We start from the raw sequence: 15,897 nt of genomic DNA on the forward strand, positions 1-15,897 counted from the left end.
TACAATGGCGACAGTGCGACAATAAGATGGTGACAATGCGATAGTGCGATGGCGACAATGCAATAATACGATGACGACAGTACGATAACGCGATAGTACGATGGCGACAATGCGATGATACGATGGCGACAGTATATAAATATTACATGTCTGACAGGGTGACAGTAAATTTGTCAACTTGAGGAAATACTGTCAACCGAGGCGAAACATATTTTGACAGTATTTTTCCGAAAGTGGACAAATTTACCGTAACCCTGTCAGACATGTTATATTTATTTTATTATACCGAACAAACTATTCAAACATGAACAATTTATATGAACCATGAAACATTTTAATATTCAATAATTGTATTTAATTTCAGCAATGAACAACCATTAATATGTTGAATGGTTCAGATTTTCGGGCCGAGCAAAAATGGACTTCGCTTTATTCGGAACCGACCTGGTAATCGATTTATCCCATCAATTTTCTTAGTCGTCAATTATTTCTTTAAAAATATATTACCGAACCAGCTTTCCGTACTTTGTTTTCATCACTTGATTACGCAATTTACTGTTTATCTTTGTATGCTATCTGCCGTGCTTTGTTCAACCTGAATAAACCAAAAGACCAATATAATAATATAGAGTACTCAATAGGTCTTTGATAAACCGTACTATAATACTTTCTGCATATGTTTATCGAGTATGTAAGAACACACTAATTTATAAATAATTGCACGCGCCAGACAATTTATTATAGGGCCGATCAAAGCTAGCTTGAACCGGAATTGGTTTAATATGCCTTGACAACATTGAACATTGCCCTCACTGTGAATTGAAAGGTGGAATACAGCGAAAATATGGCTTCGGTTTTCAGCGATATCGAAATGGGGCCTCCAATAGAGGTTTTTAAGATGGTTGCAGAATTTAATGCGGATCCACACCCTGAGAAAGTGAATCTTAGTGTCGGTGGTATGTTTGCGTTTTTTTCTGCTCGTGAACTTTAATTGACATTTAGTGACTGTTCGTACTCAATCTTTTCGAACCTGTGCTGGTATGTGTTATAGAATACCATATTCAAAGCTTTGTATCAATGGCATGCATTAAAAAGGCGTTGCCGACAAGTAAAATTCAATCGGAATGAAGAAATTCGTACTTATTCAAATGATAACGACTTAGAATAAATTAGAAACATTACTTTGTGTCGTTTCGGAATTTGTCCTCTGCCGTTTCGCGCAGTATGTTTCGTTCCGTAAGTTATATTATTTATTTGATGAAATAACTTTAATGTTAAACATTTAAACATAGACAACTATTTAAACATATTTAAAAATAGCACATCGGATTAAATGTTTCAGGAGAAAATATGCGATATTTTCATTTGTTTAATACTTATTTTTTTTTGTAATTTACAATAAGCTATTTAATTTCATTTTATTAAATATAAACTTATGCAATACCTGGTTTATTGTGCAAATACATATGAAATACAACTCTTTAAAAGAAGGGATTTATTTTAGAAACATTATTTAGGCTGTGCACTAATTGCAATAATCCAAGTCTCAGCTATTAAGTTTTAATTAACCCGGTTTGAGCTGTGTGTACTTATAAAAGCTCAAAGCATTCAAGAAGAACTATCCTGTATGCTCAATGTCAATTATATTTAATCAATTTAACAAAATGAAGCAAAAATCATCAAGGACCAAAGTAACTGTTTGAAACTACATTCTGCTTAAAACATTGATGATATTGTTTTATTATAGGTATATTTTGTTAGAACATACACTGATTTAATTGCATGTTACTATAATTAATCATTTACAATATTTTAAGTTTCTTCGGAGAATTTTTGTAAAAGTAATGACAAAAATACATGATAAATAAAGTTCGTTTGTTTACAAGCACTTAATATTTTTATACATTGAACATGTGAGTACGGGTAAGCAACAAAAAAAATGTCCTGCAAATTGGTGGGTCACCAAAATAGGTATGTTGTACATATTTGATAGGCTATTTCCATAAAATGTAAATAGCATACATAATATATTATACAATATTCTTGTTCATCAATGAGGTTTTGCAAGTTGAATTTCATGAACTTGGCAGTTGGCTTTTTCAGTTGCTGGTCAGTGGTCACAAGAATGTGTCTCACCCGTACACTCTATTTCAGCATATCGCGGTAACGATGGAAAACCCTGGGTGCTGCCAGTCGTGCGCACAGTGGAGGCTCAGATGGCGTCAGATCAGACCTTGAACCATGAGTACCTGCCAGTAGCTGGTCTACCGGACTTCAGGTGAGACACACTGCAGTCTTTCATACTCTAGACAATTGCTCTGGGAAAGCTGGGCTAAATGCATGAGCATAGTGTTATTTCCAGATTAGCCTGGGCAGTCCACATAGGGTAATCAGGGAATACACTTTACATCTAAACGGGATTTTCACTAAGAAGAGACTTCCTTAAAACAAAACTACAGCATCTAATCAGGGACAAAACTTACAAAAACGCTGTGAGCCCAGTTGTTCAAGACTGCGACTCATTTTAGAGAATTGTTTTTTAAATAATCAGTATTTACCAGTATCCTAAATCAGACATATGGTCAATCTGTCAGGTAGAGTCCATATACATGCTTCTTACTGTGAACGTTTTTTATTTCTTGTAAGACATGTTGTTTGGTTGTGTTTAGATGATGTTGTGTTTTTTTTTATGTTTTGTCTAACAAGTTTCAAGACAATCTGGTCTCAGAATGTGATGACGTTATGCATAATAATAGAGTTTTTTGTTAAATCTCTGTGTTCATTAATGTTTCATATGAACAGAACATTTTCTGTAACACGCTGTCTTGTTGAAATTACAGTACAAGAGCCAAATGTTCTCTGCAAATACCTTCTACAAAATATCTGCAACACTTTTTTGTAATACACTACTTATCTATGAATGGCATATTTCAGAACAGGGGCGTGTAAGATGATTTTGGGAGAAGAAGATCCTGCAATTGTTCAAAACAGGGTAGGTAGGCTTGACTTTGTCTTGCATTTGAAACAACATAATTAATTTTATTTATGCATTTTGCCATTAAACGAGGCTTTACCTGGTTAAACAACCCTCAGTCCTGGGCCAATTAATCCCAAGCCTCTGAAAAAAAAAACACATTTTAATTAATTAATATGTTGTGTCTTAGTACCTCAAATTATTAGCAATTAAAATGACTGCTACACACTAGCCTCAACATAATATTAGCTAACATAAACACATCTAAAATCTTAAATCTTTGAAGGTGGCAGGCGTTCAAGCATTGGGAGGAACAGGTGCCCTTAAAGTGGCTGCAGATTTCCTGAGGCAGAACATGAAGTATGAATATGTCTATGTATCCACACCAACCTGGGGTGAGTGTCGCCTCTATAGCTCCTCCTTGTTCTTGCATGCCTACTGGCTCCACTGCTATGAAAAGTTGTGCCTTGTTCTTGGAAAAATGGGCTTAATGCATGTGCGTTAAGTGTCTGCACAGGCTAATCAAGGAGGACATTTTCAGCTTTTTTTATGCTCCCTTCGAAGAAGAGGGGGTATATTGTTTTGCACATGTCGGTCTGTCGGTCCGTCCGTCCACCAGATGGTTTCCGGATGATAACTCAAGAATGCTTAGGCCTAGGATCATGAAACTTCATAGGTACATTGATCGTGACTGGCAGATGACCCCTATTGATTTTCAGGTCACTAGGTCAAAGGTCAAGGTGACTCGAAACAGTAAAATGGTTTCCGGATGATAACTCAAGAATGTTTACGCCTAGGATCATGAAACTTCATAGGAACGTTGATCATGACTGGCAGATGACCCCTATTGATTTTCAGGTCACTAGGTCAAAGGTCAAGTTTACAGTGACTCGAAACAGTAAAATGGTTTCCGGATGATAACTCAAGAATGCTTACGCCTAGGATCATGAAACTTCATAGGTACATTGATCATGACTGGCAGATGACCCTATTGATTTTCAGGTCACTAGGTCAAAGGTCAAGGTCACAGTGACTCGAAACAGTAAAATAGTTTCTGGGTGATAACTCAAGAATTCTTAGGCCTAGGATCATGAAACTTCATAGGTACATTTATCATGACTGGCAGATGACCCCTATTGATTTTCAGGTCACTAGGTCAAAGGTCAAGGTCACAGTGACAAAAAACGTATTCACACAATGGCTGCCACTACAACTGACAGCCCATATGGGGGCATGCATGTTTTACAAACAGACCTTGTTTAATTTTTATTTTAAAGGTGGTCTCTTCTAAACAAAAAATCCATGTCCAGGTGGAAAATGTTGTCCCTGATAAGACTGTGAAAATTTTACAGGCTTATCATGACGCACATGCATTAAGCCCAGTTTTCCCAGACAACCAGAAAACTCTTGATTATCCTTCCTTATCTTTTGCTCTCATGTGTAAAGCTTGAATTAAGTTAATATATGAGCCGCATCATGCGACAATGTGACTTCCATAAAGTCACCCATGGTTTTGTGGACTTATTAGAAGTTAAAGTAGCTCCTAACCAGTGTGCGTAAATGCACAGGCTGATCAAGAGCTACGCGTGCCTTTTAGCACAAAGCAGCTCAAATGTGGTATCTTTATTTCTCACACTTTGAAAACGTGGTATTAGTAAATTTGCTTGAAAGGCCTCCTAGTAGGGAGAAAGGCAACACTATTTTTACCAAATATGGATAAATTCAGGTGGAAGTTAAGAATGTAATAAAGAAAGTTTCATAATTGGTAAAAAAAGTGTAATGCTTATACTTTTGAAATGAAATTATCATGAGATACATGTTACCCTTGCAAAGATTTTTTAAATGCATATTTTTATGTCCCCAACCACTATAGTGGGGGACATATTGTTTTTGCCCTGTCTATTGGTTCGTTTGTTTGTTTGTGTGTTTGCGTCAAACTTTAACATTTGCCATAGCTTTTGCAATATTGAAGAAAGCAACTTCATATTTGGCATGCATGTGTATCTCATGGAGCTGCACATTTTGAGTGGTGAAAGGTCAAGGTCATCCTTCAAGGTCAAAGGTCAAATATATGGGTCAAAATTGCTTATTTAATGTACACTTCGCAACATTGAAGATAACAACTTGATATTTGGCATGCAGGTGTATCTCATGGAGCTGCACATTTTGAGTGGTGAAAGGTGAAAGTCAAGGTCATCCTTCAAGGTCAAAGGTCAAATATATGGGGACATAGTGTTTCACAAACACATCGCTTGTTGATAATGATTTTGATTAACTACCAAGTCATTGCTGTGGGAAAACAGGACACAATGCCTGTGTGTAAAGTGGCATCCAGAGTTAGCCTGTGCAGTTCGCACAGTGTTATAAGGGACGGCACTTTCCACTTTTATGGAATTAGTCTTCAAAGGAAGTCTCTTCTTAGTGAAAATCCACTATAGCTAGAAAGTGTCGTCCCTGATTAGATCTAGCTAGGGCAGACTGAAAAGGCTAAACTGGGATGACACTTGATACACATTTAGCCCTTTTTTCCTAGGAAGAGGCTCATCAGGCTTCAAAAAGTACGCCTGATAGTAGGCTGACAACATTTTGTGCCTTGATGGTCTAAATGTTTTCATACAATAACGTTTTGAAAAACTTCACCCATTCCTTGATTGCCATTTGGGAATAAGATTTGTCCAACAAATTCCTCAGACTACTTTCTATTGAGCCTCTTTCTGGGAAAACTGCATAAAGTGTCTGCACAGGCATGTAAGGGACAACATTTTCCGCCTTAACCCTTTGCATGCTGGGAAATTTGTCGTCTGCTAAAATGTCGTCTGCTGAATTTCTAAAATTAGCATTTTCTTCGATTTTTTTTTCAAAGAATACTATCAGAATAGCAAACAGTTTGGATCCAGATGAGACGCCACGTTCTGTGGCGTCTCATCTGGATCCAAACTGTTCGCAAAGGCCTTCAAAATTCGGTTCCCGCACTGAAAGTTAACTGGATTTTGGTTTGGAAGAGACTTCCTTTCAACAAAAAATGCAATAAAAGCAAAAGTGGTATCTTTGATTAGCCTGTTCTGACTCCACAGGCTAACTTGGGATGACACTATGCACATGCATTAAGCCCAGTTTTGCCAAAACAAGGCTCTATTGGTCATGCTTAGTGATTTGACTGCTCTGTCTGTTAACAGAAAACCACAAGAGTCTGTTCACTAAAGCCGGGTTCAAAGTGAAGGAACACCGCTATTGGAACGCCAAGACCTGCAGCGTCGACCTTGAAGGCATGTTAGAGGATCTACGGGTGAGTTTCCTATCAAACTCTTCTAGTATCCAGTTATTTAACCCATTACCACTCAAATACCCACTTTGATGTGTTGATCCTTGTCTTATGGACACCTGTCTTGTTTGGATTTTTTCATGACCAGATCAAGCTAGATTCAAGAAATATGTTGAGCATGTTGTCATTTAACCATTGATCTAAAAAATATGCTAGGCATGTAGGAATTAAAGTATCCAATCAATCTAACTGATTTAGCAATGTAAAGGATGAAAAAACTGTAAAAAAATCATTAACACAGGTAGCACTTGTTTTGCTTAGAATCCCTTTTTTGGTGTACAATTTGTTAATCTATTTGAGTCACACTTTGAGAAAACTGGACCTTCTCATGCAATGCATGTGCGTAGTGTCATCCCAGATTTGACTGTGAAGTCCACATAGGCATGTGCGTATTGTCATCCCAGATTTGACTGTGAAGTCCACATAGGCATGTGCGTAGTGTCATCCCAGATTTGACTGTGAAGTCCACATAGGCATGTGCGTATTGTCATCCCAGATTTGACTGTGAAGTCCACATAGGCATGTGCGTAGTGTCATCCCAGATTTGACTGTGAAGTCCACATAGGCATGTGCGTAGTGTCATCCCAGATTTGACTGTGAAGTCCACATAGGCATGTGCGTATTGTCTTTCCAGATTTGACTGTGAAATCCACATAGGCATGTGCGTATTGTCGTCCCAGATTTGACTGTGAAGTCCACATATGCTAATCAGGATCATACTTTCCTCCTTAACTCGATTTTTGCTCATAGGACTTCCTTTTAAACGAAAATTACAATAAAAACGGACATTGTCTTCCCTGATAAGCCTTTGCAAACTGCACAGGCTAATCTGGTACAGTACTTTATGCACAGGCTAATCTGGTACAGTACTTTATGCACAGGCTCATCTGGTACAGTACTTTATGCACAGGCTCATCTGGTACAGTACTTTATGCACAGGCTAATCTGGTACAGTACTTTATGCACAGGCTAATCTGGTACAGTACTTTATGCACAGGCTAATCTGGTACAGTACTTTATGCACAGGCTCATCTGGTACAGTACTTTATGCACAGGCTAATCTGGTACAGTACTTTATGCACAGGCTAATCTGGTACAGTACTTTATGCACAGGCTCATCTGGTACAGTACTTTATGCACAGGCTCATCTGGTACAGTACTTTATGCACAGGCTAATCTGGTACAGTACTTTATGCACAGGCTAATCTGGTACAGTACTTTATGCACAGGCTAATGTGGTTCAGTACTTTATGCACATGCTTTAAGCCCAGTTTTCCAGTGTGAGGCTTATTTAGTTTATTTAGCTTTAATAACTAACTACCAATGAATTACTTCCCCATGTACACAGGCTGCTCATGAATTATTTCCCCTGTATACAGGCTGCCTACCAAAGTCTGTAGGAATCCTAGATGTTAATGAATTATGTCCCCTGTATACAGGCTGCTCCACAGAAGTCTGTAGTGATGCTAATGTTAATGAATTATGTCCCATGTTAACAGGCCGTCCCACTTAAGTCTGTTATGATCCTTCATGTTAACAAATTATTTTCTCTGTAAACAGGCTGTTCCACCAAAGTCCATAGTGATCCTACATGTTAACGAATTATGTCCCCTGTATACAGGCTGTTCCACCAAAGACTGTAATGATGCTACATGTTAACGCATTATTTGCCCTGTATACAGACTGCCCCACCAAAGACTGTAATGATCCTACATGTTAACGCATTATTTGCCCTGTATACAGACTGCCCCACCAAAGACTGTAATGATCCTACATGTTAACGCATTATTTGCCCTGTATACAGGCTGCCTACCAAAGTCTGTAGGAATCCTAGATGTTAATGAATTATGTCCCCTGTATACAGGCTGCTCCACAGAAGTCTGTAGTGATGCTAGATGTTAATGAATTATGTCCCATGTTAACAGGCCATCCCACTTAAGTCTGTTATGATCCTTCATGTTAACAATTATTTTCCCTGTAAACAGGCTGTTCCATCAAAGTCCATAGTGATCCTACATGTTAACGAATTATGTCCCCTGTATACAGACTGCCCCACCAAAGACTGTAATGATCCTACATGTTAACGAATTATGTCCCCTGTATACAGGCTGTTCCACTAAAGTCCATAGTGATCCTACATGTTAACGAATTATGTCCCCTGTATACAGACTGCCCCACCAAAGTCTGTAATGATCCTACATGTTAACGCATTATTTGCCCTGTTTACAGACTGCCCCACCAAAGTCTGTAGTGATCCTGCACGCTGTGGCCCACAACCCGACAGGTACCGACCCCACTCAAGAGCAGTGGAAGCAGATAGCAGACGTCTGTGAAGAGAAGAAACTCTTCGTTTTGATGGACTGTGCATACCAGGGCTACACCTCAGGCGACCTGGATAAGGACGCCTGGTCATGTCGGTACTTCTCACAGCGGGGCTTTGAGTTCTTTATCGCCCAGTCATTCAGCAAGAACTTTGGCCTTTACAGTGAGTATTGTTTTGGAATTCAGTGTTCTAATAGATTCTTTTGTAAATGTCTTTCATTTTTAAATTAGTCTTCAATATTATCTAATCACAGCACTGCACTATTATCCTATCATAACAACGCAAGATGATCAAATTATAACACATCATTATGGGGTTGTTTACCCTCGGGACTTAGGTTAGAAACCATTGCCCGAGCACACTGCTTTACATAAAACTCTACGTTCAAGAAGCCGAAAACGGCTATAATATGGTCAGCCTGATTTTATTGGGCTGTACCATTTATAATACAACAATACATTGCAGTGTTGATGCGGTGCTTCAATAAAAATCTATTGGTTTAAAATATCTGTACTTTTCTATTCAAAAAGCGTTAAAAAACGCCGTATTTGATAAACTTAATGGACAATGTCTTGCCTAAAGCTGTTAGAAAGCGGCATTTTCATTGGTTGACAGTATTTAAAGCCTGGCTATGATTGGTTATCTCTTTCACGTCGGGGCAAACGCAAGTAGGTCAATCCGTTTGAGTCTATTTGAATTTTATATGATTGGTATATGTTATTAAACCACTATGAAGATGTTATATTAATATTATTGTTATTATTATTATTATTTTTATTATTATATGTATGTTGTTTGTTTTGAAAAGAGAGAGAAGGAGAGGAATAGCCCAATTGTTATAAGTATTGATGGTGAAAACACATACTATTTATTATATGTGGTATCATCATTACTAGACCCATTGTTCAGTATTTACTGCAATGGGTTTTGGAGTCTTGAAACTTTGTGATCTGTGTTTTAAATGTCAAAATCCAAATAGGATTACTTTTAATATAATGTTTATAAAAAAAAAGGAATACCATGGATGTGTAATATGTTTGTAAAACAAAAACAAATAATAATTTTTAAGGATTGTTCAGATCAAAAAGTGGTTTAACATTGCCACTATGTATTTACATACATAATAAAGTATCAAAATTAGGTGTATATTTAAGGTTTAAATTTAATGTCCTACAACAAGATCTAGGCAGTGGGAAAATATGACTATTTACAACATTAATTAGTAGGAAAGTTAGAGCCTGGTTGAATAGCTCTCATATGAAAAGAGAATTTGCATGAAGATATGCAGTTATATGGAAAATTGTAATTGTGTATATATTTATGTATGTGGCTCAATATTAAACACTTGCAGACAGGGAATATAGCCGTAGTGCTCCAACATAAGACCCTGTCTGTATGGAACTTAAAGAGGATTGGGCTATGGAGAAGAGAAGTCCCCCCAGAGTGGCATTAAAACAATATTTAAAAGTGAAATTTGTAAAAACCCTTATATAATGAGGGTAATAACTGACGTGTCGCCAACTGGTCACCTTAATAGGGCCACATAAAAATCATGAGTAAAACAATGTGCTTTACAGTTAAAAAGGAGACAAAACAACTGAATTTGTACAAAAGTACATTATCTACAATATGTACAGTACTAAATGCATTTATATATATATAATACAAATTGCCACCCTGGAGGGTTGAAAGAAGAAGAGATTTGGAGGTGTAGGCTGGAGTGAATAGTGGAATAGCCAGCAGGGACGATGCCCCTAGGTTGAACTAAGGGAGGTAATTGTGGGGATGGGGTTGTTTCACCAGGACAAGAGGGAGTGCACGGTAGATGAAAAACAGTTTGAATACAATTGAAGGAAATTTAAAAAAGCGTGATATAAAATTGGTATAAAGACTAGATATTACCTAAATGCAGGAAAAAAAGCAACACCAAAAGCTCTTATCCAACCAATATTATTAATATATTGGGGATAACAATAGAGGAAATGGTACTGAAGTACCTTATCTGCTATGTAAAATAGCAATTTAACACAGAACCGAGGCAATTTGCTATTTAAAATAGCAATTTAACATAAAATTAGGAATTTGCTATATAAATTGGCAATTTTAACAAGAATTCATGTAATACAAGGTACAAAGCCCGCTATGACGCAGAAACAGCAACACAAAGAAAATGTTAGAGCAATTGGCTATATAAAATAGCAGATTCACACAAAAATAATAAAATTTGCAAAACAAAATAGCAATTTTAACAAGATTTAATGTATAACAAGGTACAAAAATTGCTATGATGGAAAAATAGCAATATTAACAGAATCTACAATAATACCAAGGAATTGGTATTACCCTGAATAGGGCTAAATAAGGGTTTTGCAAGGTATAAGGCCCTGCACCGTGCACTCCAGTCCGACATGGCTCTTCGAGTTCCAAGGGGAAAGGGTGGGGTGTCAAAGGGGAAGAGAGGGGGTGCAATGCCGCCAACAATCCCAGGTTACTGGACAGCCAAATTATAACACTGCACTATTATCCAATCATAATAGTGCAAAATAATCCAATCATAACACTGCAATATCATCTAATCACAACACTGAAATATTATCAAATCATAACACTGCAATATTATCCAATCATAACAATGCAAAATGGTCAAATTATAACACTTATAATTATAATAATTTTATTTGTGCACATAACAAAATACTACAATCCATATAAACAGTTATTAACAATTCAGAAATATCACAGATAGTCACCATCATAGATAATAATACATATATATATATATATATATATATATATATATATATATATATATATGGTTTATACTCTTTTACACTTTATCACACTTATTGGTCAAAATTAAATTATATTGAAATATAGATATAACAGTGCACTGGATAACCCGTAAAGTTTTGACGAAATATCGTACAAAACTTATTTCCAACGGGGTCCAAATCACTGCATTATTATCCAATCATAACACTGCAATATTATCCAATCATAACAAAGCAAAATTATCAAATAATAACTCTGCATTATTATCCAATCAGAACACTTTGATATCACATTTTAAGTGGTTTCACCATTTAATACAACCGAGCATGTGTATGTCCTAAAGGATGCATGATGTTGTTTGTGATTTAACTCTTTCAGTGCGGGAACTGAACTTTGAAAGCCTTTGCAAACAGTTTGGATCCAGATGAGACGCCACAGAACGTGGCGTCTCATCTGGATCCAAACTGTTTGCTATTCTGATAGTATTCTTTGAAAAAAAAATCGAAGAAAATGCTAATTTTAGAAATTCAGCAGACGACATTTTAGCAGACGACAAATTTCCCAGCATGCAAAGGGTTAAAATAAATTGATATGAGCTGGGCTCTAGGAGAACAATGTCTAATGCATGTTCGTTAAATGTCTTCCCTGATTTGCCTATGAAGTGCTCTTAGGCTTATAAATGAAGACACTTTCTGCTTAAACTGAATTTTAGCTTAGTAAAGACCTCCTTTAAACAGGAAATACCATAAAAGCAGGAGCTGTCTAATCTGGGATGACACTTAACCCACATGTGTTAAGCTCAGTTTTCCCAGCTCATTGTATGTGTGTTTGTTTCCTTTCAGACGAGCGTGTGGGTAACCTGTGCGTGGTGTGCAAGGACTCTGATTCCAAGTCGAAGGTTCTGTCCCAGATGGAGCTGAATGTTAGAGTGGTCTGGTCAAACCCTTCCAACCATGGTGCCAGGATTGTTGCCACAGTACTCAACAACCCTCCACTCTATGCTGAATGGTCTGCATCCAATATTTCTACACAATAATGTTATTTATATTTTAAGGGTTGTATTAAAATTATTGTGCACTATAGTGCTTAACAAACCTCTTCTCTAAGCTAAATGGTCTGCAGCCTGTAATATTTGTTGATTTTGAGTGTTTAAATGGCTTTAGTTGGAAATTACGAAATTTAAGTGCCCAACAAAGTCATTTTTATAGAACCATGAAATTTCATGCATACAAATGTAATTGGTTTTAAAGAACATGCATAGTATTCCTATAAGCCCATCATTTTCTGTCATTGTATAGGAGCTAACTAGAATAAGGACAAAAAAATACCTTGAAATCATCAAGATCATTGTAAAAATGCATTTGGTTGCTATATTGCACATAGCAGAACAATTGTGTAGCTTACTAGTATCACACATAGGTTTATGCTAGAAATAGGATAAGATACAATTCTATGCAGCTTTAAACATTACATGATCCCATTACATGACACACTGATTCCTCTGTTGCCAGGCGTGAGAGTATCAAGACGATGGCAAACCGTATCCTGTTCATGCGGGAGCAGCTTCACCAGAAGTTGAAGGCTATCGGTTGCCCGGGAAACTGGGATCATATCGTGCAACAGCAGGGCATGTTTAGCTATACAGGACTGAATGGTTTGTATCTTGTATTCTGTTAGTTATTGCTTAGTGGTACTTATTGTGGAATATTTTTCACTGAGGTCTTGTTTTTTCAGTCTACATTGACCTGGAAAATTAAAGAATATTAAGGGAATACACAATTTGTCTATGGATACTAAGTTCACATTATTGCATACAGAATAATAGGTAAGTGTTGATTATAGATCAGGTTTATCATGCGAGGTTTAGAAAACAAAAAGCACGAGCCTTGGCGACTAATCTATTATTCTATTTATCCCACTGTTTATTCAGTAAACCTTTTTATTTAAACAAAATTATTTTTCATGAGTGTTTGTGGTACTTTTATAATGATTGTAGTGTAACCAATGTCAGTCAGTGTATTACTCGCGTTCCAAAAATAACCGCTGATCAAATTATCTCTTTTTTTTTTTTAATCAGAATATTGTTCTGTGACAAAGAGTCGTGCGTTATTAATTACAATTTTATTCATATTGAATTGCGAATCTAAAAGTTTTATAACATCAATATAACATTTAGTTGTTGTATACAAGGAACTACATTTGTTTACAACGTAGACCAACAACGTAGCAAGTGCCGTGGTTTATAGCAGAAATTTAATAAACTAGGCTTTAATCAACCAAATTCTCTGTAAAACTGGGTAAATATTATTGTGAAATGTACATAGTCAATGGCTGATTTCTAGAGGAATACCACTTTATTAGCAACATTTCAAACATGCGTTATAAATTATATAGGGATATAGAATTGGCGTTGTCCATTAGTCCGTCCTCCGTCTCTTACACAATTTATGGGGGAGGGGGATATCAATTAATGAAATTTGCTTGTATGTATATGAAATTTTAGTAAAATGTATGTAATTTTATCTGTGAGGATTTTTTAAAATAAATCTTTTGTTGTTTCATTCTGTTTTCCATAAATACAAAACATTCTGATAGGCAGATATAATGTTACTCATATCCATTTTTCAGCTTCATTCTGGAAAAACTGGGCTTAATGCATTTGTCTAAATAGTCACCTCAGATAAGCCTGCATAGTCTTCACAGGATAATCAGGGCAAATCTTTCCCCCTTTTATAGAATATCTTGTTGAACTGAGGTCTCTTCTATGTGGAAGTCCAGTTTTTGCCGAAAGTGTTGTCCCTGATTTCCCTTGTGCAAACTGCACAGGCTAGTCAGGAATAAGGCTTAACGCACATAATCCCGTTTTGACAGAATCAGACTTGTATACAACAAGAAACACATTCTTTTTATATGAAATGTTAATAAATTATATGTTATTTAATATGGGATTTTTTTTGTGTGTGCATTGTTTTTTGTTTAATGCTGCGTTCCACAAATACATTACAATTTGATTGGCAGTTTTAATGTGAATCCTCTCCAATCTTTTAAACATCAACAAAAATACACCCTTTAATCATTGATTGCTTTCAGAACATCAAAGTGAGCAGATGGTGAAGCGTTTCCATATCTACATGATGAAGTCAGGCCGTATCAGCATGGCCGGTCTCAACTCACAGAACTTGGACTACGTTGCCAAGGCGATCAACACCGTGGTTACAGAGTCCATGGGACAGGCACAAAGCAGGATATGAAGAATGAGTGAATAGGAATGAAATAAACTGTAATCCAGCAATTTACTGTGTTAACCCGATTGAACTTGATCACTGTACATACATTGAGCCTTTATCTGGGAAAACTGGACTTAATGCATGTGCATTAAGTGTTGTCCTAGTTTAGCATGCGCATTACTGCGCATTACTGCACAGGCTAATCAGGGATTACACTTTCAGCCAAGACTTGATTTTTGTTTAGAAGATACTTCCTTTTAATAAAAAATACCATAAAAGCAAAAAGTATTGTATCTGATAAGCCTGTGTGGACTACACAGACTAGTCTTGGAAACACTTTATTCAGATGCATTAACCAAAGTTTGACCAGAACAAGGCTAAACTAGTAAAATAATACGTTTAATCATTCCCCTGCTTTTATTTCATCAACATGCACACTTTCTGCTGGCTCCTTATGTTTGATGTTTTTGAATGCTTCAATTCAGTTAACTGGGGCAATTGTGTGACTTTCATTTTTAGCTTGGCGTTTTCGGAGAAAACCCGAGGTATTGTCATAGCCAGCTCGTCGATGTCCGCCGTAGGCGTCGTGCTAAAACCTTAACATTGGCTCTAAAATCAAAGCGCTTCCACCTACAACTTTGAAACTTCATATGTAGATGCACCTTGATGAGTTCTACACGCCAAACCCATTTTGGGGTCACAAGGTCAAAGGTCAAGGTCACTGTGACCTCTCAAAAAAATAAAATAAAAATAAATTCTGACAAGCTTTCATTTATTCAAAACTGCACCCGTAGCCGAGCGTTGCACCCGTTATGCGGTGCTCTTGTTTTATTTTTAATTCTGTTAGGAAGTGGTGAATAAATAATTTGTTTACCTGTGTGTAGTTTTTTGGGATGTACATAACATAAACACAAGTAACAATAATGTTAATTTTCTATTTTTGGTTCCTTCGAAATAGTTTATGTCTGTTTTGTAATGTTTAGTTGAATCTATTCAGTTTCAAAGTCATAGTTGCTTCCATACTTGTGTACTTGTATAGTTTTGTTATACCTCTTACATCTGGTATTGTCAGTCTAATTATTTTTAAAAGGCATCAATTATAATACTTATGTATTTTGCATGTTTGAACTGCCTTGTTTCAAGTTATGTGTTGTTTTATTGAAGTATATTCCATGAAAATGCTATTTAAAAGCGCAAAAATGTCTGTTGAACTACTGGGTATGTAAAGCATTTATCTTTTAGATACCAATTATGTTATTTTAATTTATTCAAGTCATTA

At 36.5% G+C, this 15,897-nt stretch overlaps 1 protein-coding gene across 1 annotated transcript in view; it reads left to right on the forward strand.

The window, feature by feature from the left end:
• The first annotated feature begins 772 nt into the window (after window positions 1-772).
• LOC127841790 (aspartate aminotransferase, cytoplasmic-like) overlaps window positions 773-15,897 on the forward strand; it is a 15,255-nt gene continuing 130 nt past the window's right edge. Inside the window, exons 1-9 of the mRNA XM_052370866.1 lie at window positions 773-956; window positions 2,155-2,278; window positions 2,935-2,992; window positions 3,261-3,369; window positions 6,151-6,260; window positions 8,526-8,781; window positions 12,234-12,399; window positions 12,903-13,045; window positions 14,482-15,897. The exon at window positions 14,482-15,897 is cut by the window's right edge and continues 130 nt beyond it. Coding sequence (XP_052226826.1) covers window positions 845-956; window positions 2,155-2,278; window positions 2,935-2,992; window positions 3,261-3,369; window positions 6,151-6,260; window positions 8,526-8,781; window positions 12,234-12,399; window positions 12,903-13,045; window positions 14,482-14,642 — 1,239 coding nt within the window. The 5' untranslated portion in view covers window positions 773-844 and the 3' untranslated portion in view covers window positions 14,643-15,897. The remainder of the gene's footprint in view (window positions 957-2,154; window positions 2,279-2,934; window positions 2,993-3,260; window positions 3,370-6,150; window positions 6,261-8,525; window positions 8,782-12,233; window positions 12,400-12,902; window positions 13,046-14,481) is intronic.

Source organism: Dreissena polymorpha, chromosome 8 (assembly GCF_020536995.1).
Source record: "Dreissena polymorpha isolate Duluth1 chromosome 8, UMN_Dpol_1.0, whole genome shotgun sequence".
Classification (NCBI taxonomy): Eukaryota; Metazoa; Mollusca; class Bivalvia; order Myida; family Dreissenidae; genus Dreissena; species Dreissena polymorpha.